Consider the following 24320-nt stretch of genomic DNA (forward strand, 5'->3'; position numbering starts at 1 on the left):
GGGCATTACTGTAAACAAATTTCCATTCTAACAATATGCCTCACGTAAATTCTGTTTAACCCGGAATATTTTTCAGCAAAAGCTACAAGGCTCCGAGAAAGATCCCTGGTTCTCAAGCTAGAAAGGGTCTGTGACATTTCAGTGTTTGATGCAGTGCTGACTCTGTCAAATGTTGAACAATGTTGCTGTGCTGGTCAAGATGCTCAAACAGACAGAGCAATGTTTTTAAAAATCCATAGAGACGCAATACTTCCACTTTTCGGTGGAAACAAAACAAAACAAAAAGTTTATTTTTAGAGCAAATTAAAGTAAAAACAGGACAAAGTATTGCACCATTGGGGGAAAAAAAACACAGTTTCCTTTGAAATCTGTTTTCTAAATGATCTTATTGTGAACAATTCCTACAGAAATGTGTTGCATCTTTATTTTTTTCTGACCTCATAAACAAAATCTCTTAAAGGTTTAGTTCACCCAAAAATGATAATGGCAGGGAATGGGGTATAAGATCCAGGGGGTTAATAAAGGCCTTCTGAACGGAGTCGATGCCTTTGTGCAAGAAAAATATCCATATTTAAAACTTTACAAACTGTAATCTCTAGCTTTCGCTAACTGTATTTCTGCGCGTTCACCAGAGAGTGATGTTCCAGTAGATGACGTATAGGCCAATGCGGTGACGAACACTGAAGTGCCGCCAACATTATCCGCTGGAACGCCACTCTCTCATGAACACGCGTACAACAGTTAGAAGAAGCTAGAGATTACGGTATATAAAGTTTTAAAGAAGGATATTTTTCTTACATAAACACATCGCTTCACTTCAGGTCTTTATTAACCCCCTGGAGTCATGTGGAACACTTTTTATGATGCATGGATGCAGTTTTTTTGGGCTTCAAAATCTTAAACCCTATTCACTGCAAATATAAAGTTTGAAAGAGCCAGGTCACTTCTTAAAGGCGTCATGACATGGATTTTTTAATTATTTTCATTTTTTTATTATTTTATATTCCTTGAGGCTTACTTATAATGTTAATAAAGTGTTTTGCACAAAAAAAAACAAATAAATGTATAGATTTTCAACCCTCATTCTGACCCTCTGTCTAAATCTACCTGTTTTAAGGGGCGTGTCATTTAAGGCTTCACAGTGATGATTGGCTAACGTCATTGCATAGGAAACAGTATCAACACCCTCTCGCTATTGCATGCGAGTGTCTTGACAACATAAAAATAAAATGGTCATTTCCTGACAAAGTGTTACGAAATCATTTACTTTCGGTGATTCAGCTGCAGTCAGATGTAGTTCCGCATCATCTTTCAACAAATGTTTCTTTGTGAACTCACCATGACACTGTGCCTCATTTACAAAACAAAATCCTCAGACACGATCCGGGATGCCAATAGAAATAAACTATCCACTTGTTCCGTGAACCTTCTGATATCTGTACACTGACGCGAACAAGCTTTTTAAACTAAGCGCGTCAAAGTGAACGTTCTTTCACTCCATTTGTACTATTGACAGACTCAAGCATGCGTGTACTGTGTCCGAAAGCGTACGTGCATCTGTATACTGTATCCAGTGTAGACAAGATAGCGGCAGTGATTGTCATTTCTATTTGCTTTTGATGCAATGCGACACTCGCATTAAGTGTAATCAAGCATCAAGTTCACCGGCTGATTGCCAGTGGGCGGGGCTTATGGTGAGAAGATGATTATTCGTGGATGTCTTGCACTGTCACAAACCATAAGTAAATGATTACATAATGCTTTGTCAGGAAATGACCATTTTATTTTGATTATGTTGTCAAGAAACTGCACCTCGGATCCGAAACGAGCCGTTATTACATAAATGCTTTCTTATTGACGATGAGGACATTTTAAGTTATGAAACTTGCAGGATACAAAGACCTCTTCTGTGTCAAAAGTTCAAGGGAAATTTTGTTCATGTCAAGACCCCTTTAATATAACTCCACTTGTATTCGTCTGAAAGTTGTAGAGTTTAAGGTATTAGAATGAACCCCTTTAATTTTACACATTGCTGTCTGTTTGATAAATATGAGGAGATCCATGCTAAAGCCACAGATGAAAGTTGGAACTTAGATAATTTAGAAAGAAGAACATTGTGATTGACAAAGGCTTTACGCAAATCTAAAAATATAGCACCATACAAATACATATTATACAAAAGAAAATATCCTCCCCCGTTTCGGTTTCATTGCAACTTAATGTTTCGGTCAATCTAAAACATGCATTGTGATGGCAAATTGAGTGTATGAATGCAACAAATCTTCCTCTCCAACAGCCTGCCTTTCACAAACACAGATAAAACAGTGTCACTGCCTGGTGGCAGCTGCCAATGTTTCTAAAACAACACTGGATGAGAGGCTGTAAACACTTTTAATCTTCTACCCAACATAGGCAGGTTACAATGTAAGCAGTACTGTCAGAAGGAAACCAATGCAAGGGGGCAAAATCTGCCATTGTAGTAACACAGTTCACATTGATATGAACACAATACAAAACCAAACACGCCTAAATAAAACACTGGATCTCAATGCAAAGCTCAACAAACCATGTGTACAAACACTCTGCATGAGTCATCCCCTTCCACCTTTGTTTGTAGTGTGATGGAGACGGAGGGGTTTATGACAAATCATTCTGATGACAAATCAGGCTTTGGTCTAAGGTCTGTTATCCAAGGGAGCAAACATGTGCATTGAGTGCCATTCATGAGCCAAACTATAAGCCGACGACAGATCACACACACCTGACAACACATTTGAGCTGCTATACAGCAGATGCCACCGAAATTAGCTGATTAAAGTTGGCACGAAGTCCTCCCTCACTCACGAAACATTAGCAATATTGCACTCGTGCTGCCTCGAAGATTGATGCACGCAGTTGACCTACTCCTGCCCCAACAAAGGACGTCCTTTCGTCCGAGACTCGTGGGACGCTATTAATTTAAATAATTTCACCCCCTTTCGTCCTAGCTGCCAATTTCCTCTTCGTCTGCTCTTTTTCTACGTCCTGAAGAGTCTCGCAGACATCTCTGCTTTCAGTCCTGAGTCGAGGGAAAGTGGGCGCAAGTGTGAGCCGTCAGATAGCTGCTCATGCTGCAAAGGTCAGCACCACAGAGAACCTACTGAATCTTTCAGGACTCATTTATGATCACTTAGAACAAAGATCTGTCGAGCAGAAAAAGACCTAGGCTGCTAGACTCTCTGCATCTGGACTCCAGGGTCCTCACAGCCAGCATCCACCCTAGTTTCACAATCACCTGACGTCATTTTGGTATAGGAGGCCAGCTCTAGAAAGAGGAATCTGGTGGGGATGGACACTGGATTTCTGCTGCACATATGGTGAGAGGTAATGAAAACTAATTCTGCAAATAACAATGCATTTTAGGGGAAAGGTCTTATAGAGATAGCAACACTAAAGAAGAAACATCCCATTGTAATTCTTATTAAAAAAAAATAAAAAAAAACAATTTCATGGTTTTACTTCCCTCTCAGCACATCTTCTACTGCTCCCACTGGATTAGACTGAAGCAACAGCACTCTGTGCAGAAAAATAAACCTCAAGTTTAATGCATTACCAGCAGCAAGTGCAGTAAAGCTTCCAAGATCTGAGGCAAAGAGCTCGCTAGAATATTTCCTGTGTACCAATGATACACATTTAAGATCCACTCTTCCAATCTGCCACTGGCCTGTGCAAAGATGCATTTATTAATGCATATGCAAGATGATCTACTCATTTAAGGATAATGTTATAGCCATCTGCAATCTACTGTTACAATAACATAAGAGCAATAAAGGCATGATTTTGGACTATTTTGACCAATACACTAGCCTTTTGGGGGTGGTTGAAACTACTGGTTTAAAAAGTGGCTTTTAGAACAGTCAGAAAAAAAAATAATTATTATGTGCATGCTTAAAATGTATATTAGAATGACTTCTGTAAATTGAATTCAAAAATGATCAAAAATACACATTTACACTGTGAAATATTATTGCAATTTAAAGAGCTGCTTTCTATTATAATATATCTTAAAATGTTATTTGGTGCTCAAGTAACATTACTTATCAGTTTTGTCCATTTCTTCCAGGTATAATACAATTTTTTGATGAATAGAAAAATTCCTTAGTATACTGTCACTTTTTTATCAATTTGATGCATTCTTGCTGAATAACTGTATTATTATTATGATTTTTAAACGGTTATTTTAGTTTATTTAATTTATATGGTTTATTTAACCATTTATTTAAATGGTTTAATAATTTGGAGTTAACTCCTACTTTTTTCTGTTGAATTGTTTTAGCATTTACATGCTGGAAAAACTCTAAATATTTAATGGCAAGTTTCATTGTACCTGATGTAATGTGACAATATGTCTGTACAGAGACTGACTTTCGGAAATAAAGCCTGAAAAATAACTATTCACTGAAGCAAAAGCAGATACACATACTCAGACAAGCTGGACAAAAATGTGTGAAAACAGGCCTCCACTCTACAGGCACCAAGACTGGCACGAACCCTACAGCTGTCATTGCAAAGGGTGGAGCCTGAACATATCAGTGTGTGTGTGTGTGTGTGTGTGTGTGTGTGTGTGTAGGGGAGGTCCAATTTGGCATCAGCTCATCTGTTTGCAGTATGTGTTACTGCAGAACACACTCCACCAGGTACAAAGAGGAAAAGCACCAATAACAGCAGAAATGAGGCTTGCATTAGATACAGCGATGCTGGAAACCCAAAAGGCTTATAACAAACGAAACATCAGAGGTTAAACATCTCAGCCACCCTCAATAACAGCAGATGTATTCAGATAGATGGAGATGCATCTCATCCTCTCTCTTTGACAGACTGATTAATCTCGTCTCATTATTCATGCTGCAAAACCTTACAAATCAGCATCTTCAAAAGATTCCATTAATCGTTTCAGTATTTTATTATCGACTATAATGTTTCTTCAAGGGAGCAGCCCTCATATTCAGACACTGGAGGCACAGCACAGCTGTCTGAATTTCAGGGCTGTTCCCTGGATGTATCGCTAGATAATGAGCTAATAATACGCCGCCAGCGTGAAATACACAAGCCGTGCTTCTGATCCGCTCATTAATGTCTTTATTTCAGAAAGAGATCGCATGCAGCAGCGAGTATAAATGAAGAGAAAGCGCTTACTGTCGCAAACCAGCCGACGCTTCTGCGGCTTCTGTCTTGTCCGAAGGAAACGGTAACAATGGGAAAAAGCCACTGATGTGTTGCGCAAATCCAGCGACAGAATCCAAGCTCCTCTCCCACCTCAATCGGGTTTTCGCTTCCCGTGCCGATCGCTTATATTTGATGATGATGAGACGAGCGAGCCTCCCGTTCCTCCCGCTTCCATTCCCGTTCTGAGCTGCGGACCGATGCGCGTTCCTGGCGTCTCCGTTTCCTGTCCAGCCCCGAAATCCATGCGATTGCGCCCTACCCGGTGTGACGTCACGCAGGGCATGGAAAGACGACTCACTTGCGTTTGGACACTACTTACTAAATGTGAGCTTATGGCCATAAATGAATGTCTCGGAACTAACTATCATGGCATTCCCTTAAAAAATAAGGTTCGATATCTTGCAATAGCCTATTGATAACCAAAGACCAGAAAAGAAGGTGCTTGCTAAATTTGAATCCTATTATTGAAAAAACTAAAAGGAAGTTAAATCACTGGCTTATAAGAGATCTCTCTTTAAGGGGCAGAGTTTTAATTACAAAGGCAGAGGGTATTTCTAGACTTTGAAAAAGCAATTGACAAAAGACTGATTGAGTTTATTTGGAAAAAATAAAATACATTACATAAAGAAAACAGTTCGTATGAAAATGGTGGCCTAAATGTTTTAGACTTTGCAACATTACATAATACGTGTAAGGTTAACTGGCTTATTAACAAATTGTTAGAAATCCTATTTCCCTCCCATATTCTCTCAAAATTTGGTGGTATAATTTTTAATAATAATAATAATATTGATAAAATACCAACGAAACTAGCAGAATTTCACCGTTAGGCCTTTATAAAAAGGTCTTTGATCCATAAGCACAATTTTTCACCTCATAGGTAGTATATATGGAACAATAAGGATATATTATATAAACACAAATCGCTTTTTCTGAAGCACTGGTTTGATAATGGCATCATATTGGTGGATCACTTATTTAATATAAATGGTTTTCTTTTTACTCATGGTGAATTTTTGGCACATTATAAGATTCCTGTAACACCAGAGGACTATGCCAAAGTTTTTGAGATGGTCCTCACTGCAGAACATAAGATCCAGGGGGCGTGGTTGGATCTAGATAGGACTTACATAGACCTAAACCTACCCATCTCCACCCTCTGATCCCTAAACCTACCATCTCCACCCCCTGATCCCTAAACCTACCATCTCCACCCCCTGATCCCTAAGCCTACCCATCTCCACCCCCTGATCCCTAAAATTACCATCTCCACTCCCTGATCCCTAAACCTACCATCTCCACCCCCTGATCCCTAATCTCCACCCCCTGATCCCCAAGCCTACCCATCTCCACCCCCTGATCCCTAAACCTACCATCTCCACCCCCTGATCCCTAAATCTACCATCTCCACCCCCTGATCCCTAAGCCTACCCATCTCCACCCCCTGATCCCTAAAACTACCATCTCCACTCCCTGATCCCTAAACCTACCATCTCCACCCCCTGATCCCTAATCTCCACCCCCTGATCCCTAAACCTACCCATCTCCACCCCCTGATCCCTAAACCTACCATCTCCACCCCCTGATCCCTAAGCCTACCCATCTCCACCCCCTGATCCCTAAAACTACCATCTCCACTCCCTGATCCCTAAACCTACCATCTCCACCCCCTGATCCCTAATCTCCACCCCCTGATCCCTAAGCCTACCCATCTCCACCCCCTGATCCCTAAACCTACCCATCTCCACCCTCTGATCCCTAAACCTACCCATCTCCACCCCCTGATCCCTAAACCTAACATCTCCACCCTCTGATCCCTAAACCTACCCATCTCCACCCCCTGATCCCTAAACCTACCATCTCCACCCCCTGATCCTTAAACCTACCCTGTGTGTGTGCACTTGGATGGGTTAAACGCAGAGCACCAATTTCGAGTATGGGTCACCATACTTGACAATACGTCACGACTTTACCCATCTCCACCCCCTGATCCCTAAACCTACCCATCTCCACCCCCTGATCCCTAAATCTACCCATCTCCACCCCCTGATCCCTAAATCTACCCATCTCCACCCCCTGATCCCTAAACCTACCCATCTCCACCCCCTGATCCCTAAATCTACCCATCTCCACCCCCTGATCCCTAAACCTACCCATCTCCACCCCCTAGATGTGGATCCAACCCCGTCCCCTGGATCTTTGTTCTGCAGTGAGGGGCTACTGAAGTTTTTGGGGCTATTTCTCCTGAAGTTTGTATGTTATTTAAAAATCAGACAAGAATTAACATCCAACAGTGGTCTCTGCGTAATATAATAAGGTAACATTTGTTTTTCTCTTAAGTCACACAACAGTTCCGTAAGAGCTTTATTTCAACGAGACATTGTTTTTTTGCCTTATGTTTTATATTGGAATCACCTGACAGACAATATTGTTTGGAAGAAAGGTTTGGTTAATACCTAATCGATATTTAATTACAAACAAGGTAAAGGAAGTACCATTCAAAATTATACACAGGATTTACCCAGCCAAATATTATTTGGTAAAATTTCAATCTGATATGGATTTTAGTTGCTCCTTTTATGTCAGTTGCCCTGAAACTGTTGTACATTTGTTTTGGCATTGCCCTTTTGTAAAAAAAAATTGTGCCAAAATTTTTGGCAAAATGTCTGTGATTTTATTGTACAAAATATTGACAGTCATTTGGTTTTGTTTTGGAAATATGTATTATTTGGTATCTTAGAGAATAGCAGAGAAAAGCACAGTCACGTTTACATGATAAATCTTATTTTTTACATGCAAAATTTCATATTCGCAAATGTAAGTTCTCCTTGTTTTTTTCTTTTAGGAAGGAAATGGAGCGTTATATACGATTTTCTATGAAACAACAGGCGTTTAAAATGGTGAAAGTTTGTAAACGCTTTAATATTTTTATATAAATCTGTATTAGTATCATATATTATGTTTGTTATATACATGTAACTTGTTCTTGTTAATAATAATAATAATAAAAAAAAACTTGCATTTTGACACAATGGTTCTCCCACTGAAAATTTCAGCATATGTACCAAGTGTGCGTTGAATTGCATTAGGCCGCAATTACTATATAGGCTATATTTTTGGGGCGCAATATGTTGATATTTATCTCATAATGTAACGTTTTTGCATCCCCTAAACAGGTTTGTTTTTACTGTATTTTTCATCAAATAAATGCGGCCTTGGTGAATATAAGAGACTCATTTCAAAAACGTTTTAAAAATGTTATTGACCCATAAACGTTTGAATGGTGGTTCATTTTTGTGGAACACTTTTGTAGCGACTTCATTTTTGGAACACCTTATCAATTTAATTAACTTAATGCTTCTACACACGTTTCTGTGTGATTCCACAGGTGGACATAGAGATATAATGTTAGTAGTTTAGAGGTTCAAAGAGTTATGAAATGAGAGCAGATGAAGGCTTGAAGCCTAACCACATCAAACAAGTGTGACTCGTCAAGATTTTGTGAAACTGAGACCACTACAATCTCATCATGACCATATTTCTGTGGTCTACATCAGACTATATAGTATGCACACTGTATTAAAAATGCTCTGCATTCAGTATAAAAAACAGACCAAATATTAGAAATTAATTCAAAAACTGAAAATGTAAAAAAAATTTAAATCACACAAGAACATAGCAGATGTAACCAAACTAAATATATATATATAAACCATGCCATAGAAAGTGATTTTCACAGCCTTGTGTGTTATAGCATTAAACCAAGCAACAGGTGCTAGAGATTCAGTGTCTATTCTGCCATTTAGTGGTTATATCTGTTACTGCATGTGATTTTCAAAGCTAGTTTAATGCAATTTAAGTGCAGACAATATAAATATTTAAGGAATGTATTAAGCAATTAAAGCACCAATCAGTGCGTTTGACATTTTGAAGATAGTAGCTATATACAAAATACTACACTACACACTAAAATTAGCATTCTTAGCATAATCAAAGCAATATTTAAAAGAAGAATGTGTAAGAAGTAAAAAGAGTTTCCTACTTGGCCATCATTTTCTATTTTTTTTATTTATTTTTTTTAGAACAGGATGCACATTATTTATTCATGACTTAGAGACGCAGAGAATGCAAGACTGTTTTTAGAGATAGAGAAGCCTTTGCTTGCTCGTAAAAACAGTCAGCAGTTGCAGAATGTTACAGAATGCTGATGGTAAAACATACTTGTTACTCTGAATGTAAAATGTAACCACAACACTGCCGGCAACACCTCTTCTTTCCTTTTGTTATTGTTCATTTCCTCTTATCACTGCAATGCTGCACTGCAAGGAGCTGAGTGCTGAGAAGTTTCAGTGCACAAAGTGAAGAAAAAAAATGAATAAATGTGATCTCATTATGTAAAACTCAGCAACAGGGAATATTACTCACGTCCCAAATAACCTTTTCAGTTTTTAAAAACCCTACACATGAAAATTGAATACCTGAACACATGAATACCAGTTTTCGTCTTTTACTCGTTGTTTTTATTAAGTAAAGTACAAAAGAAGATAACCATAAGGGAACACTTTATTATTCTCCAGCGACAAATGTCAAATGTTTGGCTGCTTTCCTCAGTCCTCCATAGTGTTAAATTGTGATGCAAGTAGGAAACAGCCTCCACCCCCTCACCCCGTGTGACCCGTGCATCTGTCTGTAACAGCTCTGAAGTCATATTCCCCTGTTTTCACGTGCACGGAGCAGCAGTGCAGAAATGCTTGAGCAGATGATCATAGCCATGGCTGTTCTCCTTACCCTCTTCTGTGCTGAATTTACTGAATCCTCCTCAAGCTGCTCACTTCACAAAGGTTTGAGATTTTCTGTTGCTTCTTAATTCAGTTGATTTATGTGGTGTGCAGCATATTTATAACTGAGTGTCTCCAGAATATTTATCAAAGAGAGATGCTGTATACTTGAAATTAATATTACAAAATTCAACTTTGCATTAAAGAAACAAGTCAACAGACAAAAAATAATAAAAGAGGGGGAAAAGGCAGTGGAGGAAACAGTCAACTCCATGTGCAGTGCACCACATCCTCGATCTCTAACTTTCTCTTTCAAAAACGTGCACATGCTTTTATCTTTCAGCCGAAATAAAAAGAGCGGATGAGAATGCAACAGCATTTGTGTCCTGTCCAGCACTTGCAGAGCATGAAAACCCAGCTATCTCTCTATACAAGGGAGATACAAAACTGCACTCAACAAATCTGAGTGATGTGCACAACAATCAGTCATGGCAGCGGTTTCAGGTGTACGTGCAAAACTCCTCCGTCTCATATAAGATTCTAAGGACTGAAGCAAGTGACACAGGACTCTACAACTGCAACATCGACACACAAATCAGGACATCTGCATCCCAGACTATATTGCTCATTAAAGGTAAAACAAGAAGCAATTCATTTGAATTCACATTTGAATGTGTTTAATTCCAGTTTATGATTTGATTATTGCATTGGTCTAATCCCTTGCTTAAATAGTGTAAACCAGCCTATGATAGTCTGCTGCCAAACTGCAGACCAGCTGGACCTTCTTTAAAGACCAACAGGGTCATTGCACCCTTGCAACCTTTTCACTTGATGAGTTAAACCAATACAGAATAAAAGATACATTCAAATATTATATTAAAACCGCACTTTATTTAGTATTGTTTGCATTATTTCAGATGGTTTCAGAATCATAGAATCAACTATCACTTGTACCAATAATCAGACACTGGTACTCGCTGTTGGCTTTGGGGTCATCGCTGTATATGATCTGTTCATCACGGTCTTCTTCGTTTACCTCAGAGTGAGTATCCACATCTGCAACCACATGTTAACTCACATATGCAGGTCTTTGCAGAGACACACCGTCCTATATAAATTCATAACCAATTCAAGTGTTCGGAAGGTTTATATGTTGTTTCATGCGCTAAAATGCTGATATGGTGTTTTTGTTTCAGTATAAACTCAAGAACACAGAGCCACCTGAGAATCCCTACATAAACACAAGACCGAGAGGATTTCAACGACGCTGATGAGCTCAGCATCCAGCAAATATCAGCAGCGTAGCAACATTTGTACCTCCTATCAGCTGAGAGTGTATTAAACAGATCTACTAATTGTTCTTGTATCTATTGCTGTTCAGTATATATGATAGATATTGTATAGTATATGAACACTGGGGGTCAAAGGTTTGGAATGATTAAGATATTTTATGTTTTTGTAAGAAGTTTCTTATGCTCAACAATCTGCATTTATTTGATCAAAAATAAAGTGAAATGGTAATATTGTGACATATTATTACAAAATAACTGTTTTCCATTTGAATACATTTTAATATGTAAATTATTCCTGTGACGACAAAGCTGAATTAGTCCAGTGTCACATTATCCTTCAGAAATCATCCAAAATATGCTAATTTGGTGCAGAAGAAACATTTCTTATTAGTATGTTTTTATTAAGAAATTCATAATAAAGCAAGGATGCATTAAATTGCTCAAAAGTAACAATAAAAAGATTTAATATTAGATATAATATGTTTCTAATGTTTTTTATTTCAAATGAATGCTGTTCTTTAGCAGATAATAATAATAAGAAATGTTTCTTGAGCAGCAAATTGCCATATTAGAATGATTTTGACCTCCAGTGGGTGTGTATTTTCAGTGAAACACTATATGATGCTCTGACTTTAAAGGAAACCTGCTGTGTTTCATTTGTTGCAAACGTGTTTCATTCTGCCATTGCTTTAGTGTGACTTGTATAGGATTTGAAATCACGATGAAGAGAAAAATACAATTTATTTAATAAAAAGTCAAGCTAATCAAGATCTTTTGTTGAATGCATGATCTGTTGTAGGTTTTAGCGTCTGTAACTACTGCATCTGTAATTACAGTATAGCCCTTAGTATGCAATAAAATGCAAATCTGAACCCCACTGTAAACTGTAAAATATACCGTTATAGCAGTATAATTCGTTAGCAACAGTGAGACAGGAAATTACAGGAAAAAAAAGAGCAGGGTGGTGGGTGGCAAGACGGTAACCACTGTTCTCCAAAATGTCATGCAGGAATGCAAATGTTAGTTTCACAGAAAAACATATACAGTATGTACACAATAAATGCATTAAAAGCTTTAATTGCCATAGAAGTAAATAGTAGGTAAAAGCACCTATTTTCATACAATTAACACAATTCAGATTAAACTTCAGGGAATCATTTTATGTCTTTAATGAACACTGCTCCCAAGAGACATTTTCAGTTTCCAATATGATCTGATATGATGCAATAATGAACATAGATATGTTGACCAATTGATAAAAAGAAAAAAGAATGCATTGAACTAATTCCGAAAGTGCTGAGCCTGAATTCAAGTGTATCTGCTTTTAATATTTTCCCCAAATTCAGAGTCAAGTAATCTCTTGACCACTGGGCTTTATGATAGGCTGAGAGTCAAACCACACCCTTAACCAAATGTTCCAGTTCCACTGCTATTGTACTGTTTTTTTCTCGAGTCTCATTATGCTCATTCGATTTTTTCCCCTTGATTACACATATTGTGCAAATTGGCTTCATTACTTGCAAAATTTTGAGCACTTTACGGGCATTTGCAGTCAGCTTGAGGTTTCCTGCTACGTTACTGATGTCACAAAGATGTTTCCAGAGCTCACTCAAGTATAAAGAGACAGGGGGGATACCTCCACAGTTATTACATGACACAATGATTATCACACTTATTAGAATCTTTATATATATCCCTCTAGGATTGGGTAAGTACCAGCTGAGCTTCTAATGTTTGTTGCTTGTCAGTCACAGATAGTCTAGATGATAACAGCTTTACCTCTGTGTGGCAAAGACTGCTTTAATACTAAAGTAGATTTGATTAATAATTACTCTTTTTTATGAAGAATTTATTTATTATCTCTTGTTCAATGACAGTTAAGATGTTTATTTTAATATGCAGCAAAACTGTGGGTGACCTAAATGTACAACTTCCAACATGATCCAGATACTCATTTTCAGACAGAATATTATTCTATATGTGCATATCATATTAGTTTAATGTGAACCTTGAAGTAGGCTACTTTTGTCATAGCTGGTCATTCAGATGAAAACGTTCAAATTTTCTGTACTTAGCATTTGTGATGCAGTTAAAGAATCACCCAAGCAGAAGGAAAAACTAGAAGGTAGTGAGTATTTGGGTTACATCTGATGGTCTTTGGTTTTGTTTCCAGCTCTGCGTGTGTCTCAGCCTTATCGTGTGGTTGGGAAAGAGGGAGAAGTCCCTCTCCGCTGCTCCTTCAGTTCAAAGTTAAAGCCTGAGGACATGCAGGTATCTCTGTACAAAGGTTTGCATGGCCGTGAGAGGATCTGCAGCGCTTATGTCAACCTCTCTGAGCCCTACTTCACAACAGATGGCCCAGTTAACTGCAGAGGGAATATGAGCTCTGGAAGAGTGGACATGATCATCGCTGGACTGCGAGGGAACGACACAGACCTCTATCGCTGTGAGATTGAGATTCTCTTCCCACCTCCTTATCTCAGAACGATTGGGAACGGCACTCTTGTTTACATACAAGGTAAGCGATAGCCTAGTCTTGTTTTCAGTCTCTTGCATGTGGTTTCCCCACAGTTTCACCTTTTTTTGTACACAGTTGTTAAAGTATATTTGATCTATAACAATAGTGTGTTTTTGTATTACTAGCTATTACTAATAACAATTATTGAAATAACAAACAGGCAATGCATTTTAGAAGATAACCATAATGTAATCACTTAAGTGAAATACTACATGTTATCATACCTTTTTTTTAATCCCAGTAACATTCTTTTAATATCAAATTTGAATATTGCGTTCACGACACATTGTTAAAGCACTAGAGGGAGCCAGATTATAAAACAGTGTGCAAGGAAATGTTGTCACCTGAGGTTAAGTGGGTGGAAATGGGGCCTCCCCGGCATGTGCAGCTTTACAGCACTTACTGCTCTACATTTTGATATAACCAGTGGAAACTTTGACTTTACACGAGAATGATGTTTTTCTTTGAAAATGTAGATTTCTTTATGACGCAAGTGTGCTAACGTAAGCGCTTGAAAATACAAAAGAACTGAAAAAACAATCATCAAAGATGAGAAGGTTAGCCGTTAAAGACTCCCCAGCTTCCTGTTGTCAAAAAGGTGGAGGCCCCATCCACTAAATTTTGATCATTGTTAAAAATTTAAATGACAAAATGATTCACATAGGCCTAAATAGCTCCAAGTTTTCAGTGAAAGTCATACTGGGTAGGCGCAGGGTGCCATCCAGAGGGTAACTTTAGTAATCTTCTTTTATAGAAACTCCAACCTGCCCCACTGCATCCACCCAGAGCCAGAGCCAGAGCCAGAGCCAGACTTCAGAGCGGGAAGCTGTCAAAAATGATGTAGGCCCACTTCCTCTGCTATATGCCATCCTAATCATCACTTCCTGCAGTTTAATTCTAGAGGTGAGAAGCATGTCTATTCTAATGATTTTCCTTAACAGACTGCCCTGCTGAAATGATTAGCATGGCAGGTCATATTGAGTTGTGTCGACAAGCTGTACTGAATTTCTAAATAGATTTACTCAAGTTTAGACTTTGACAATAATATGAACAAATGTCACTCAGATGTCACTCGTCTCTATTACACAGATGATCACCTGCAAATGGAGAGCATCGACGGCCACGGCACCTATGCTTTCACAAAAAGAGAGCTATATGAAATTCTAATTGGGGGTAATATCTCCGTTTGCATGTACTTACATGTCATTTTCTCCTACATGTATTTTCATGTAATTTTAACCTGCATGTATTGGCATGTGCTCATTGTATTTTTCAATTACATGTACTCACATGAATTCTCACTTGCATGTATTCACATGTATTTACACAACATTTGACCACTGTCTTTGTTATTTCTTTACATTTTTATTAGAATGAAATAAACATATTTACATTTAACCCTTGTGCTGTGCTGAAAATGTCTGCTGTCCTCGACGGAAACTCGAACCCGAGGCTCGGGTTGAGCTCAGAGTTCAACCCTCCCATTGCTGTACTACATAGAGGGAGAAAAACAAAAACTTCTGCTTATATGGGTTCGTAATGATGACTGACAGGATTGAATGATTAGGCTCCTTCCAAACATTCGTTTTGGAATTTTATTTACCAAATTTTAAAAATTGCTTGTAAATTTATTATCTTTTTGTTAACTTGTTTTCATTCAGTTAGCACAGGTTTTCTTTTTGGAACTGAATGATCGCAGGCTTGGTCTAAGCTAATGCCCCTCAGTTTTTGAGTGAACATTGTCAGAATTATCTACAGTAATGCTTTTTTTTCAGTCACAAAATGCAGGTGCATAAGCTTAGATCAATGAGGTCTAATAGACTGAATCCAGTATTTGTTAATTATATATCATGATGAGAAATCTATAAGCTATTGTTTGACTGAGAACACCACATGTATAACAAGATAGGAAAAATTGTAAAAAAATTACAATTTGAATGTCTTGAGGATATACACTGTACATGTCATTCTATACAGTGACTATAAAAAGTTCACCCACCTCTAATGTTTTAATTGATATTTTCCACCTTTAATGTGATAGTCACGTAACAAAGAAACAGAAACCTTTAAGAAAAACCTAAAATTATCTGGTTGCACTATTGTACACCCTGTTATATTGGGGCATATTACTCTGTTTGGAATCACATTCTTACAAAAAAAAGTAATTATAATCCTCAAGTCACTTAAAAAAAAGCAAAAGATGCTTCAACCAGTGGTGTAGTCTACGTGATACGCAGGTATACGCCATTGAATACCCACTAGTAAAGGTCAAGGATTTGCGTATACCCACTTAAAAAAGTGTGCGGATACGTAACAACATCGTTTTGTGACAGACCTTTCACGCATTCACTCATAAGTTCACACAGTCTGTGTTACGATTCGAAGCACCATCTTTTTGATAATCACGCCGTATTTATGTTGAAGACAAGTGCTATTGTGCACACTGTAAAAAATGACAGTGATTTTAACGGTAAAAAACTGTGAAAATGCTACAGTAAAAACCTGTTAAATGGTTAACGGTAAGTTCCTGTAAAATGAACAGGGAAAAAACGTAAACTGACGTTTCCAGAATTCCCTGCGTTGAATTTCAAATTTTGAAATTGAATTTGATGTATTTTCTTTGAAATAATTATGTTTCTTCTTAGTTTTTTCTTATCAGTTGTGTTTATTAGGGTTGTATGTTACATCTAATTGTTGTTAAATTAATGTTTATTGCATATTTCAGTTTAATGAATCTCACCATGATGGTGTTTAGTGCTTGTGTGAATGACACTGTGCACCTTCTATATAAGTTATTATTTAAAAGCTGCTTGAGATGGACTTTGGTTCATCATGTGACTTTCTCATCACCACCTGCATTTGGTGGTTATCAATGTATTTCAATGGTACAAAACAGATTTCAGTACTTTAATAAGTTGGTATATTAACATTATATCAGTTAATGAAATTACGGTATTTAACTGTAAATTTAAGTTAAAACGGTAAAACCTAAAATGTTGTTACCGTATTGTTTACGGTAGAATTCCGGCAACCACAGCTGCCGTTTTTTTACGGAATAGTTTTTTTTTTACAGGGCAGCTTGAAATTAATTAATGTGAATCACTAAAAGAGATATGAAACAAACTACACTCTTTTAGTGTTTTTGTAAACCTGCCCCTGAAGCTGCTGCTGCTTTGGGTGACACTGCAAACAGATGACAGGAACGTTAACATGATAGAAGCTACAGAAAATGAGCCAGATAAGGCTGATACTATCCTACGCGGTACAGAAAATAAGGCCGATGCTATTGTAGCATTACCTGGTACGTCAAAGTAGACGCAGTTGTGTGACGTGATAGTATGTCCCAAAGCTTGCCTACTCTTCTACTACACACTCAAAAGTGTGTACTTTTTCTTCACCAGAAGAGAACATACTTTAAGGGTGTAGTATAAGTAGGCACATTGGGACGCAAGTCACTTGCTTTGTTCCTGAATGAATCAGCCATTCGCCCAAATCAATTGAATAAATGATTCAGTGATAAAATCAGTAACTTGCTGCCACCTAATGGCAGTTTTAGTTTCATTATTAAAGTATAATTTTAGTTATTTAAATCATTGAATATTTCTATATTTAAAACATTAATAATTTATGAAGTGAATTGCACTCATGCCACCTCTGAGCCTCATTAAATGTCTGTAAATACCTACAAGTCCTTTTGTGTTCTTCTGTGCCACCTCTGTAGTGCAAATTAATTTAGCTAATACTGATTTTATTTGATCGGTAACTTATTCTTCTTATTGCATTGTTTTAATTTGAAATGTTGAAAAAAGCTTATAAAAATACACTTTAGAATTTGATATAAAAGATCAAATACTTTGTATAAAATACCCCTGTAAATCACTTTAAGGAGTCCAATATTACTTCGGGAATATTACTTCCAATATTATCAATGGGAAGACAAATTTTTGTTATTGATCAGAAGGTGCTCCTGATTTTATTTTATTTTTTTAATTAGCAGCACAAGTGCTCCTTAAAATAAAAGTAAGCGTACTAGCATAGTTTAGTGAGTGTGGTGGTGCTTATGAGGGGCTGCTCTGGCCTGGGACGGGTGAGTATGAAGCTGGGAGGGAAACATCAGGGGCGCCGCTACGGATTCTGGGCCCCCTGTGGGTGATATATTTGGGGTGGCTACGGCCTCAAATTTAGGCCCTGGCCCTGGCCCTGGCCCGAGACGCTCAGGCCCTAGCCCGGCCCGTGTCCAAGAGCTTAACAGAATTACCAGCCCGAGTCCGTCTTTTTCCCCTTCATCTCTCCCAAATCAGATTATACTGTTTCAGCTATTAAAATAGTTCAGTTTTGTATGTAATGGCAGTTATTGAAGTTAATTTAGAAAAACTTTGGAGTTTTTTTCTTTCTTAAAGTAACGACCAAGCGGCCAGCAGCAGACCGGCAGGCTGATCATAGCCATGTTTCATCAATTTAGCCTTCTCAAATCATCGCGACTTGCCTAAAATAAAATCTATAGATACACTAAAACAGTTCAAGCATATAACAATGTTTAAACGTTAAACCTAGATAAATGTGCGCTGCATCCTAGTTTGTGCGGAGAGTGGAAGCTAAAGCAAAGGACATGCATGTACTTGCGCCAGCGCAATCAATTGCATTTTTTTAATTGGAAACAACTTATGCCGTAATTTTTGCTCATAAGAGTAATACATCATACGTAAAGGGTCTACTTTTATTTGTGTGCATTCACAATATCAACAAAACTTTTAATAAAATATATAAAATAACAGCGCCCCTGGAAAAATCACAGTATACTCACAACAAAAAACTAGACTACACCACTGGCTTTGACCGAATGTTAGTTAACTGGTATGAACATGCAACTAGGTTAGACTTTTTCCCCCTTTTTCTATTTGTTTGTTATTTGTATTGGAAAAAAGATCTGATATGATATATATTTTCATAAATGTTTTACATCACAAAAACCTGCAATGACCTTCCTCTCATACCATAGTAAGTCATATGACACAGTCAAATAATGCAACAGAGCGTAATGACTTTTTATCAGTAAAAACAAGTCAAACTTGTGTCATCCATCAGTATCAATCTTTCTTATCACCAAAAAGTCACAAAGTCATCACAAGTGTTTTTGTTTTGTGAACTTCAGCTATCCATCACAAAAACAGGACATGCTACTACCTGATAACTTGCTGTGCTTTCATATTTGTGATGCTTCAACAGGATGTGGAACCAAAGAGAGCCTGCTTTACGTCTGAATATACCACAACTGTTACCACAACTAGGACAGGTTAACCTTAAATCAGCATTCCTTCATTTATTTGCCTAATGTAGTGAAAAAAATTAAAACTTATATGTGACCCTGGACCAAAAAATAACTATTTGAAGATGTGGAATTTGAGGGTGCATAAAAAATAAGAGAAAATCGCCTTTAAAGTTGTCCAAATGAAGTTCTTAGCAATGAAGTTATGAAGTAGCAAGTTCTAATCAAAGTTTTGATATATTTACTGTAGGAAATTTACAAAATATCTTTACTTAATATCCTAATGATTTTTGGCATATAAGAAAAATCAATAATTTTGACTCATATAATGTATTGTTGGCTATTGCTACAAATATACCCCAGCGACTTAAGACTGCTTTTGTGCTCCAGAGTCACGTATGTAAATCATGTGTCTATGTACTGGCTAATGTAAAACCCACAATTTTACATAACTGAACATTTGACCATAACTATATTGTGAACAAAATGAGAATACCGTATATGACTTTTTTTATTCTTATGAAACTAAACTGCATATGAAAGTAAGTTGATCAGAATAACTTTATTGCTCATTTAGTAGGATATGGGTTTTTCCTAACATGGCTGTACATCAAACATTTTCCTATCAACAGCTTCACATTACAAGAAAGCTGCCCACTCACTTCCTCGCCATCAGACGCATGTCTCAGTTGGGACACCTTAAGAAAAGAGGTTAAAACTGTATCACACATTATGATTCACTTCACAATACTGACTTGTTTAACAAGTGTGTTAAATGTTGTTGCCTTCTCTAATCACTTAATCAATTTCTCACTTCACACCGAGCAACAAATATGATGCCTATGGGTGATATTAATCATCCAACCCACATACTTCCTGTGTTTTCTCACTCCAGCAAAAACAAACTGAAGAGCTTCGGCCAGCATCACACTGTCAAACTGACGAGGACACGCTAACATGCCTGACAGGTTCACTCTGCTCACTTTCAGCTTTTGTTTCATACTTCACAATGGTAAGAGGCTAACCTTTTTAATGCTGTTGTCAGTTACTGGTCTGTGTACATTCACACCAAACATGCTGATTAAAACAGGTGACACTAATTTAGACCAGTTTAAATTCCTAGATGGTTTGTTCTTGGCACCGGCAATAATGGTTTACTGGCAGAGTCTAGTTTAACTGCTTAAATTTGATCACTAATACCGAATAACGAAACTAGACAGAATATAAATTACACCAGCAATAATTTGGTTTTAACTGGTCATTTTTTATGGTAAATTTAGCTTGACATGTTTAAGTCAGCAGTAAAAATCAATGAATTAAAATAAAACACTGCATTAATCAGAATTATATAAATGTCCTGATTGCCAAAACCAGATTAAACAAATATTCTGGTTTCCGGAGACAGTTTTCATATGCCTAAATACATTTTTAGGCCTGTAAAGTATCATGAATATAACTGAATATTAATTTATTTACATTGTTGTGTCCAATTTTGATTGTCGTGAATGAGAATAAGCTGATTAAATTACTGTTCAAAAGTACTAAACGCATCATAATAAATAGCAAGAAAGAACATAATGTGCATGTCTTATGTTTATTTAGATTAAGCTGATTTCAGGAATATGTATATATTCAGGAAGGTTTATATAACTGTGGAGCATGTAAATGGGGTTTTCAAAATAAAGACTTAATTGTGTGTCAACGTCAAACTGTAAAACTGATATATAAAACATTTGATCTATAAATGAACTAAACTGATTTTCTTCTTTGTCACCTCAGTTTATAGTTGGAACGTGAGTGAACCTCTCAACCACACATTCAATGACGACGACTCTGTCAGTGTCACATGCGTGTTTAACGGAGAAGAAAAGTTTCAATTGGAAGCTAAGTTGAAAATGAATAATGAAATTGTTTGTGAGGTTTATAACAAAAGCCAAGTACAGGGCAAGCATAAACACGACTGTACATGGGAGCGCAAGGACAACAACTTCACGTTCACCTTAATGAAACCTGAGGGCTTACACAAAAATACATTTTCCTGTGAGATGTCCAAAATTAAACCATTTCCAATCCAAACTCAAAAAGGACCGAAAATCAAGCTTTTCCGAGGTAAGTTCAGCCAGTGTAAACAACAGTGCATCAGTTAATCAGTTTTATATACCCAGAAATGCATGCAAGGAATGTGGAATATTTCAGATCTTGCATTTAAAAAAACATCAATAACTTTTATACAATTTTTTTTAAAGGTTGCAATAAGTCTTTGGCTCCACCGACGAACAGTTGTCCATTCACTAACCAAACATATAACCAAGATCGCACACCTGTAGAAAGTCGCACACCTGAAGAAATGTATACCATATTAATCTGTGGTCTGATAATAGTGGTGGTAATGCTGTCTATCTACAGTATTATTCTTACTGCAGTCTACATCAGATTGAGGGTAAAACTTATTTTCTAACTTTTTATTTTATGTTTGTGTTATCTTATCAGTATAGTGTCTATATACTTATCTTGTTGCATTTGTTTATTTAATCAAGACGGAGAGGCTGTGCTATATTGTGAGTATTCTGCAGTCACGGTGCTCTTATTATGCACAACAGATTGATTATATTCACACTACAGCACTTCCTCAAGGACCTTACTGCTTTTATAAAACAATCACCACTTGATAAATCATAACTTAATGCCGTTTTGTGCATTCCGTATTGTTACAAAAATGACATTTTTCACCCTCAGGTCACCCAAGATGTAAATGAGTTTGTTTCTTCATCAGAACAGATTTGGAGAAATTTAGCATTATATCACATGCTCACCAATGGATCCTCTGGGGTGAATGGGTACCATCACAATGAAAATCTATACAGCTGATAAAAACAAAACAAAAATGTAATCAACATGACTCCAGTCCATCAGTTAATGTCTTGTGAGACGCTGTGTCCAACAAATCCATCATTTTTAACTTCAAACAGTTGCTTTCGGCTAATGTAGTCCTAATATTGCTTGCCCTAGTTCTCTCAATCAGGAGAGAAATATGCACAGATCAAGCACTGTAAAGTTATTATGGATTATTTTGTCCAGTAGCAACAGTTTAAAGTTAAAACACCTCAATGATGGATTTGTTACAAACAGACAGCTTCATAAAACATTATTTGATGGACTGGATTACTTGTGGGTTATTGTGACGTTTCTATCAGCAGTTTGGACTCTCATTCTGACGGCACCCATTCACTGCAGAGGATTGGTGAACAAACGATGTCATGCTAAATTTCTCCAAATCTGTTCTGATGAAAAAACAAACTCATCTACAACTTGGCTGGCCTGAGGGCGAGTACACTTTTAGCTAATTTTCTTTTTTTTATTAGATAAAGCTGAATGGAATCACAGTGTAATATAGGCATCAAATATGTTTGATTATTCTAAGTCTAAGACAATTACATTGATATCCTGCAATTGAGCTGATATGCATTTATATATTGTGTTTTATTTGTTTTCCTCTCCAGGTCACAAAGCCTGAGTCTTCTGATACACTGACCTATGTCCCGATGCAGGTAACTTCTTTCCTCTATTGTGCCAACACTGTATTTGTGCCAGTAATGCAATATGTCTGTGGCTATCTGGTACACCAGTACTTCAAATTCAAATGATATTACTGTTTCAGAGGAATGTAAAACGGCGTGATCTAGACAACACCGAATATGTGGACATGCGTGAAGTGCAGAAACGGGGAGGATCCCACAGAGATATGAACCACAACTCTCATCTTGCCTGAGCCAATTTCTAGTGGCATCAGTGAGCTCATGCTTTAACTGCTCTTGGACTTACTGCTGGATGAATTTTACATAGCCTACACTAAAGAATATCGCAGGACAAAACTAATGCCTTTCTGCCAAACAAAACAGACTTTCCTGAATCTGCATATTGCAGATGCACCGCACATGCAGTCTTGATGTTCTCTGTGTCAGATGGTTTCATCTGGTGGCTTGTACAACCGAATGCTGAATTGTAGCTATGCCAAGCTAAATGTATCTAGCTTGGGTATTTTTTTATTATTCTTTTGATCCCATGGACCAATAATCAACGCTAGTATGAATTTTGTTCAGTGCTCCCCAATCCACACACTTTTCTATCTATCTATCTATCTATCTATCTATCTATCTATCTATCTATCTATCAATAAATATATAAAACAGAGACTATATTGAATGATGATTTAAATTTGCTCATTATATGGTGAAGTAAATAAAGAAAAACAGTAAGATAAGATCTCATTAATGTGGTGTACCTAGCTTAGCCATATTAAAGATTTAGGAAGGAAATTAGTAACAACCAGTGTGATCAAAACAGTACCATAAAATCTGTAACATACTGTAAATCATTTGTGCTGCCTACAGTTTGTTTCAAACATGGATAGAAAGAGATCTACAGAAATATCTCTTTCCAGAACTACCCACAAATGCACACAAGGTCACAGTATGAGCATGTCTGGTCATAATTCTTGATATTGAGAGATTACATCCCTCTGAATATAGAAGTTCAATGTATAATGTCAACAACATATCACATTACACTTACAAACTAACAGTCTTTTATACCAGCTTAGCTAGAAAACCAGCAAACGTTTCACACTCTGTGGAACAAACTCAGCCCAAACACAACGACATATAGGCCTACGCTTTCGCATCTCCCACATGCGCATCATTTCCACATTAGAAGCTGTGATACATGAACCAAGCAGGTTTGTTGTCACACATTTACAACAGCTATAATTCAACCTCAAACCACATCCACTCTATTCATGTAAACATGTATATTTTTCATCTGATAGAGATCTTTTGATTTGTTTTTGAGAACTGTATTATGATTTTTTGGACAAAATAAAACTTTCCCTAAAAAACAAACACTAGTTGAAATCCCAATGGTTTCCATTATAAACCATTAGCTTTTTCCAGTGAAACCATTACAAATTCCTTTTTGTAGTGTGTTTTGGGCATTTTTCCAATAGGATTTAACATCCCACCAACAGAATCCATCACATACCAGTAGAAACCATTATAATTTCCATTAAAACCAATACAATTCCCATCATATTAAATCCATTTTCTATTGTGTTTTTGGGCAGGGTTAAAAACTCTTGTGTTTCGTCTGAATCCAGTAGTTCAGATGTTTACATGCACACAAACTTGCCATCCTAAAAACAACAACAGCAGCACACTGTAATGTTTTTATTCACTGTGTGCTTCCTGCAGAGGGTCAACGCTCCC

At 37.1% G+C, this 24320-nt stretch overlaps 4 protein-coding genes across 6 annotated transcripts in view; 3 read left to right on the forward strand and 1 right to left on the reverse strand.

Annotated features, from left to right (window-relative positions):
- The window catches only part of raph1a (Ras association (RalGDS/AF-6) and pleckstrin homology domains 1a), a 66288-nt gene extending 60848 nt beyond the window's left edge, over nucleotides 1-5440 (reverse strand). For both annotated transcript variants that reach the window (XM_079427210.1, XM_079427212.1), the window contains exon 1: nucleotides 5176-5440. The gene's annotated coding sequence lies outside the window, so the exon portion shown is untranslated. The remainder of the gene's footprint in view (nucleotides 1-5175) is intronic.
- A 4479-nt stretch (nucleotides 5441-9919) lies between these two features.
- LOC306876387 (uncharacterized protein) lies at nucleotides 9920-12041 on the forward strand. Its single transcript, XM_079427500.1, has 4 exons — nucleotides 9920-10046; nucleotides 10327-10617; nucleotides 10901-11025; nucleotides 11180-12041. Exons 1-4 carry the CDS (start codon nucleotides 9953-9955, stop codon nucleotides 11252-11254), a joined length of 585 nt encoding a protein of 194 aa, XP_079283626.1. The 5' UTR covers nucleotides 9920-9952; the 3' UTR covers nucleotides 11255-12041.
- A 671-nt stretch (nucleotides 12042-12712) lies between these two features.
- cd28 (CD28 molecule) lies at nucleotides 12713-15189 on the forward strand. The gene is made up of 4 exons (XM_079427858.1): nucleotides 12713-12983; nucleotides 13449-13793; nucleotides 14548-14696; nucleotides 14883-15189. Exons 1-4 carry the CDS (start codon nucleotides 12857-12859, stop codon nucleotides 14958-14960), a joined length of 699 nt encoding a protein of 232 aa, XP_079283984.1. The 5' UTR covers nucleotides 12713-12856; the 3' UTR covers nucleotides 14961-15189.
- Nucleotides 15190-19983: 4794 nt separating this feature from the next.
- Nucleotides 19984-23947, forward strand: LOC306876085 (uncharacterized protein). Of its 2 annotated transcripts, XM_079427001.1 has the most exons (6): nucleotides 19984-20071; nucleotides 20839-21168; nucleotides 21306-21499; nucleotides 21597-21617; nucleotides 22560-22607; nucleotides 22718-23428. In XM_079427001.1, exons 1-6 carry the CDS (start codon nucleotides 20017-20019, stop codon nucleotides 22826-22828), a joined length of 759 nt encoding a protein of 252 aa, XP_079283127.1. In that variant the 5' UTR covers nucleotides 19984-20016; the 3' UTR covers nucleotides 22829-23428. The 2 variants fall into 2 exon arrangements, with proteins under 2 accessions (XP_079283127.1, XP_079283128.1); XM_079427002.1 differs by lacking the exon at nucleotides 21597-21617 and having other exon boundaries at nucleotides 22718-23947.
- The last annotated feature ends 373 nt before the right edge of the window (nucleotides 23948-24320 follow it).

Source organism: Barbus barbus, assembly GCF_936440315.1.
Source record: "Barbus barbus genome assembly, chromosome: 10".
Taxonomy (NCBI): Eukaryota; Metazoa; Chordata; class Actinopteri; order Cypriniformes; family Cyprinidae; genus Barbus; species Barbus barbus.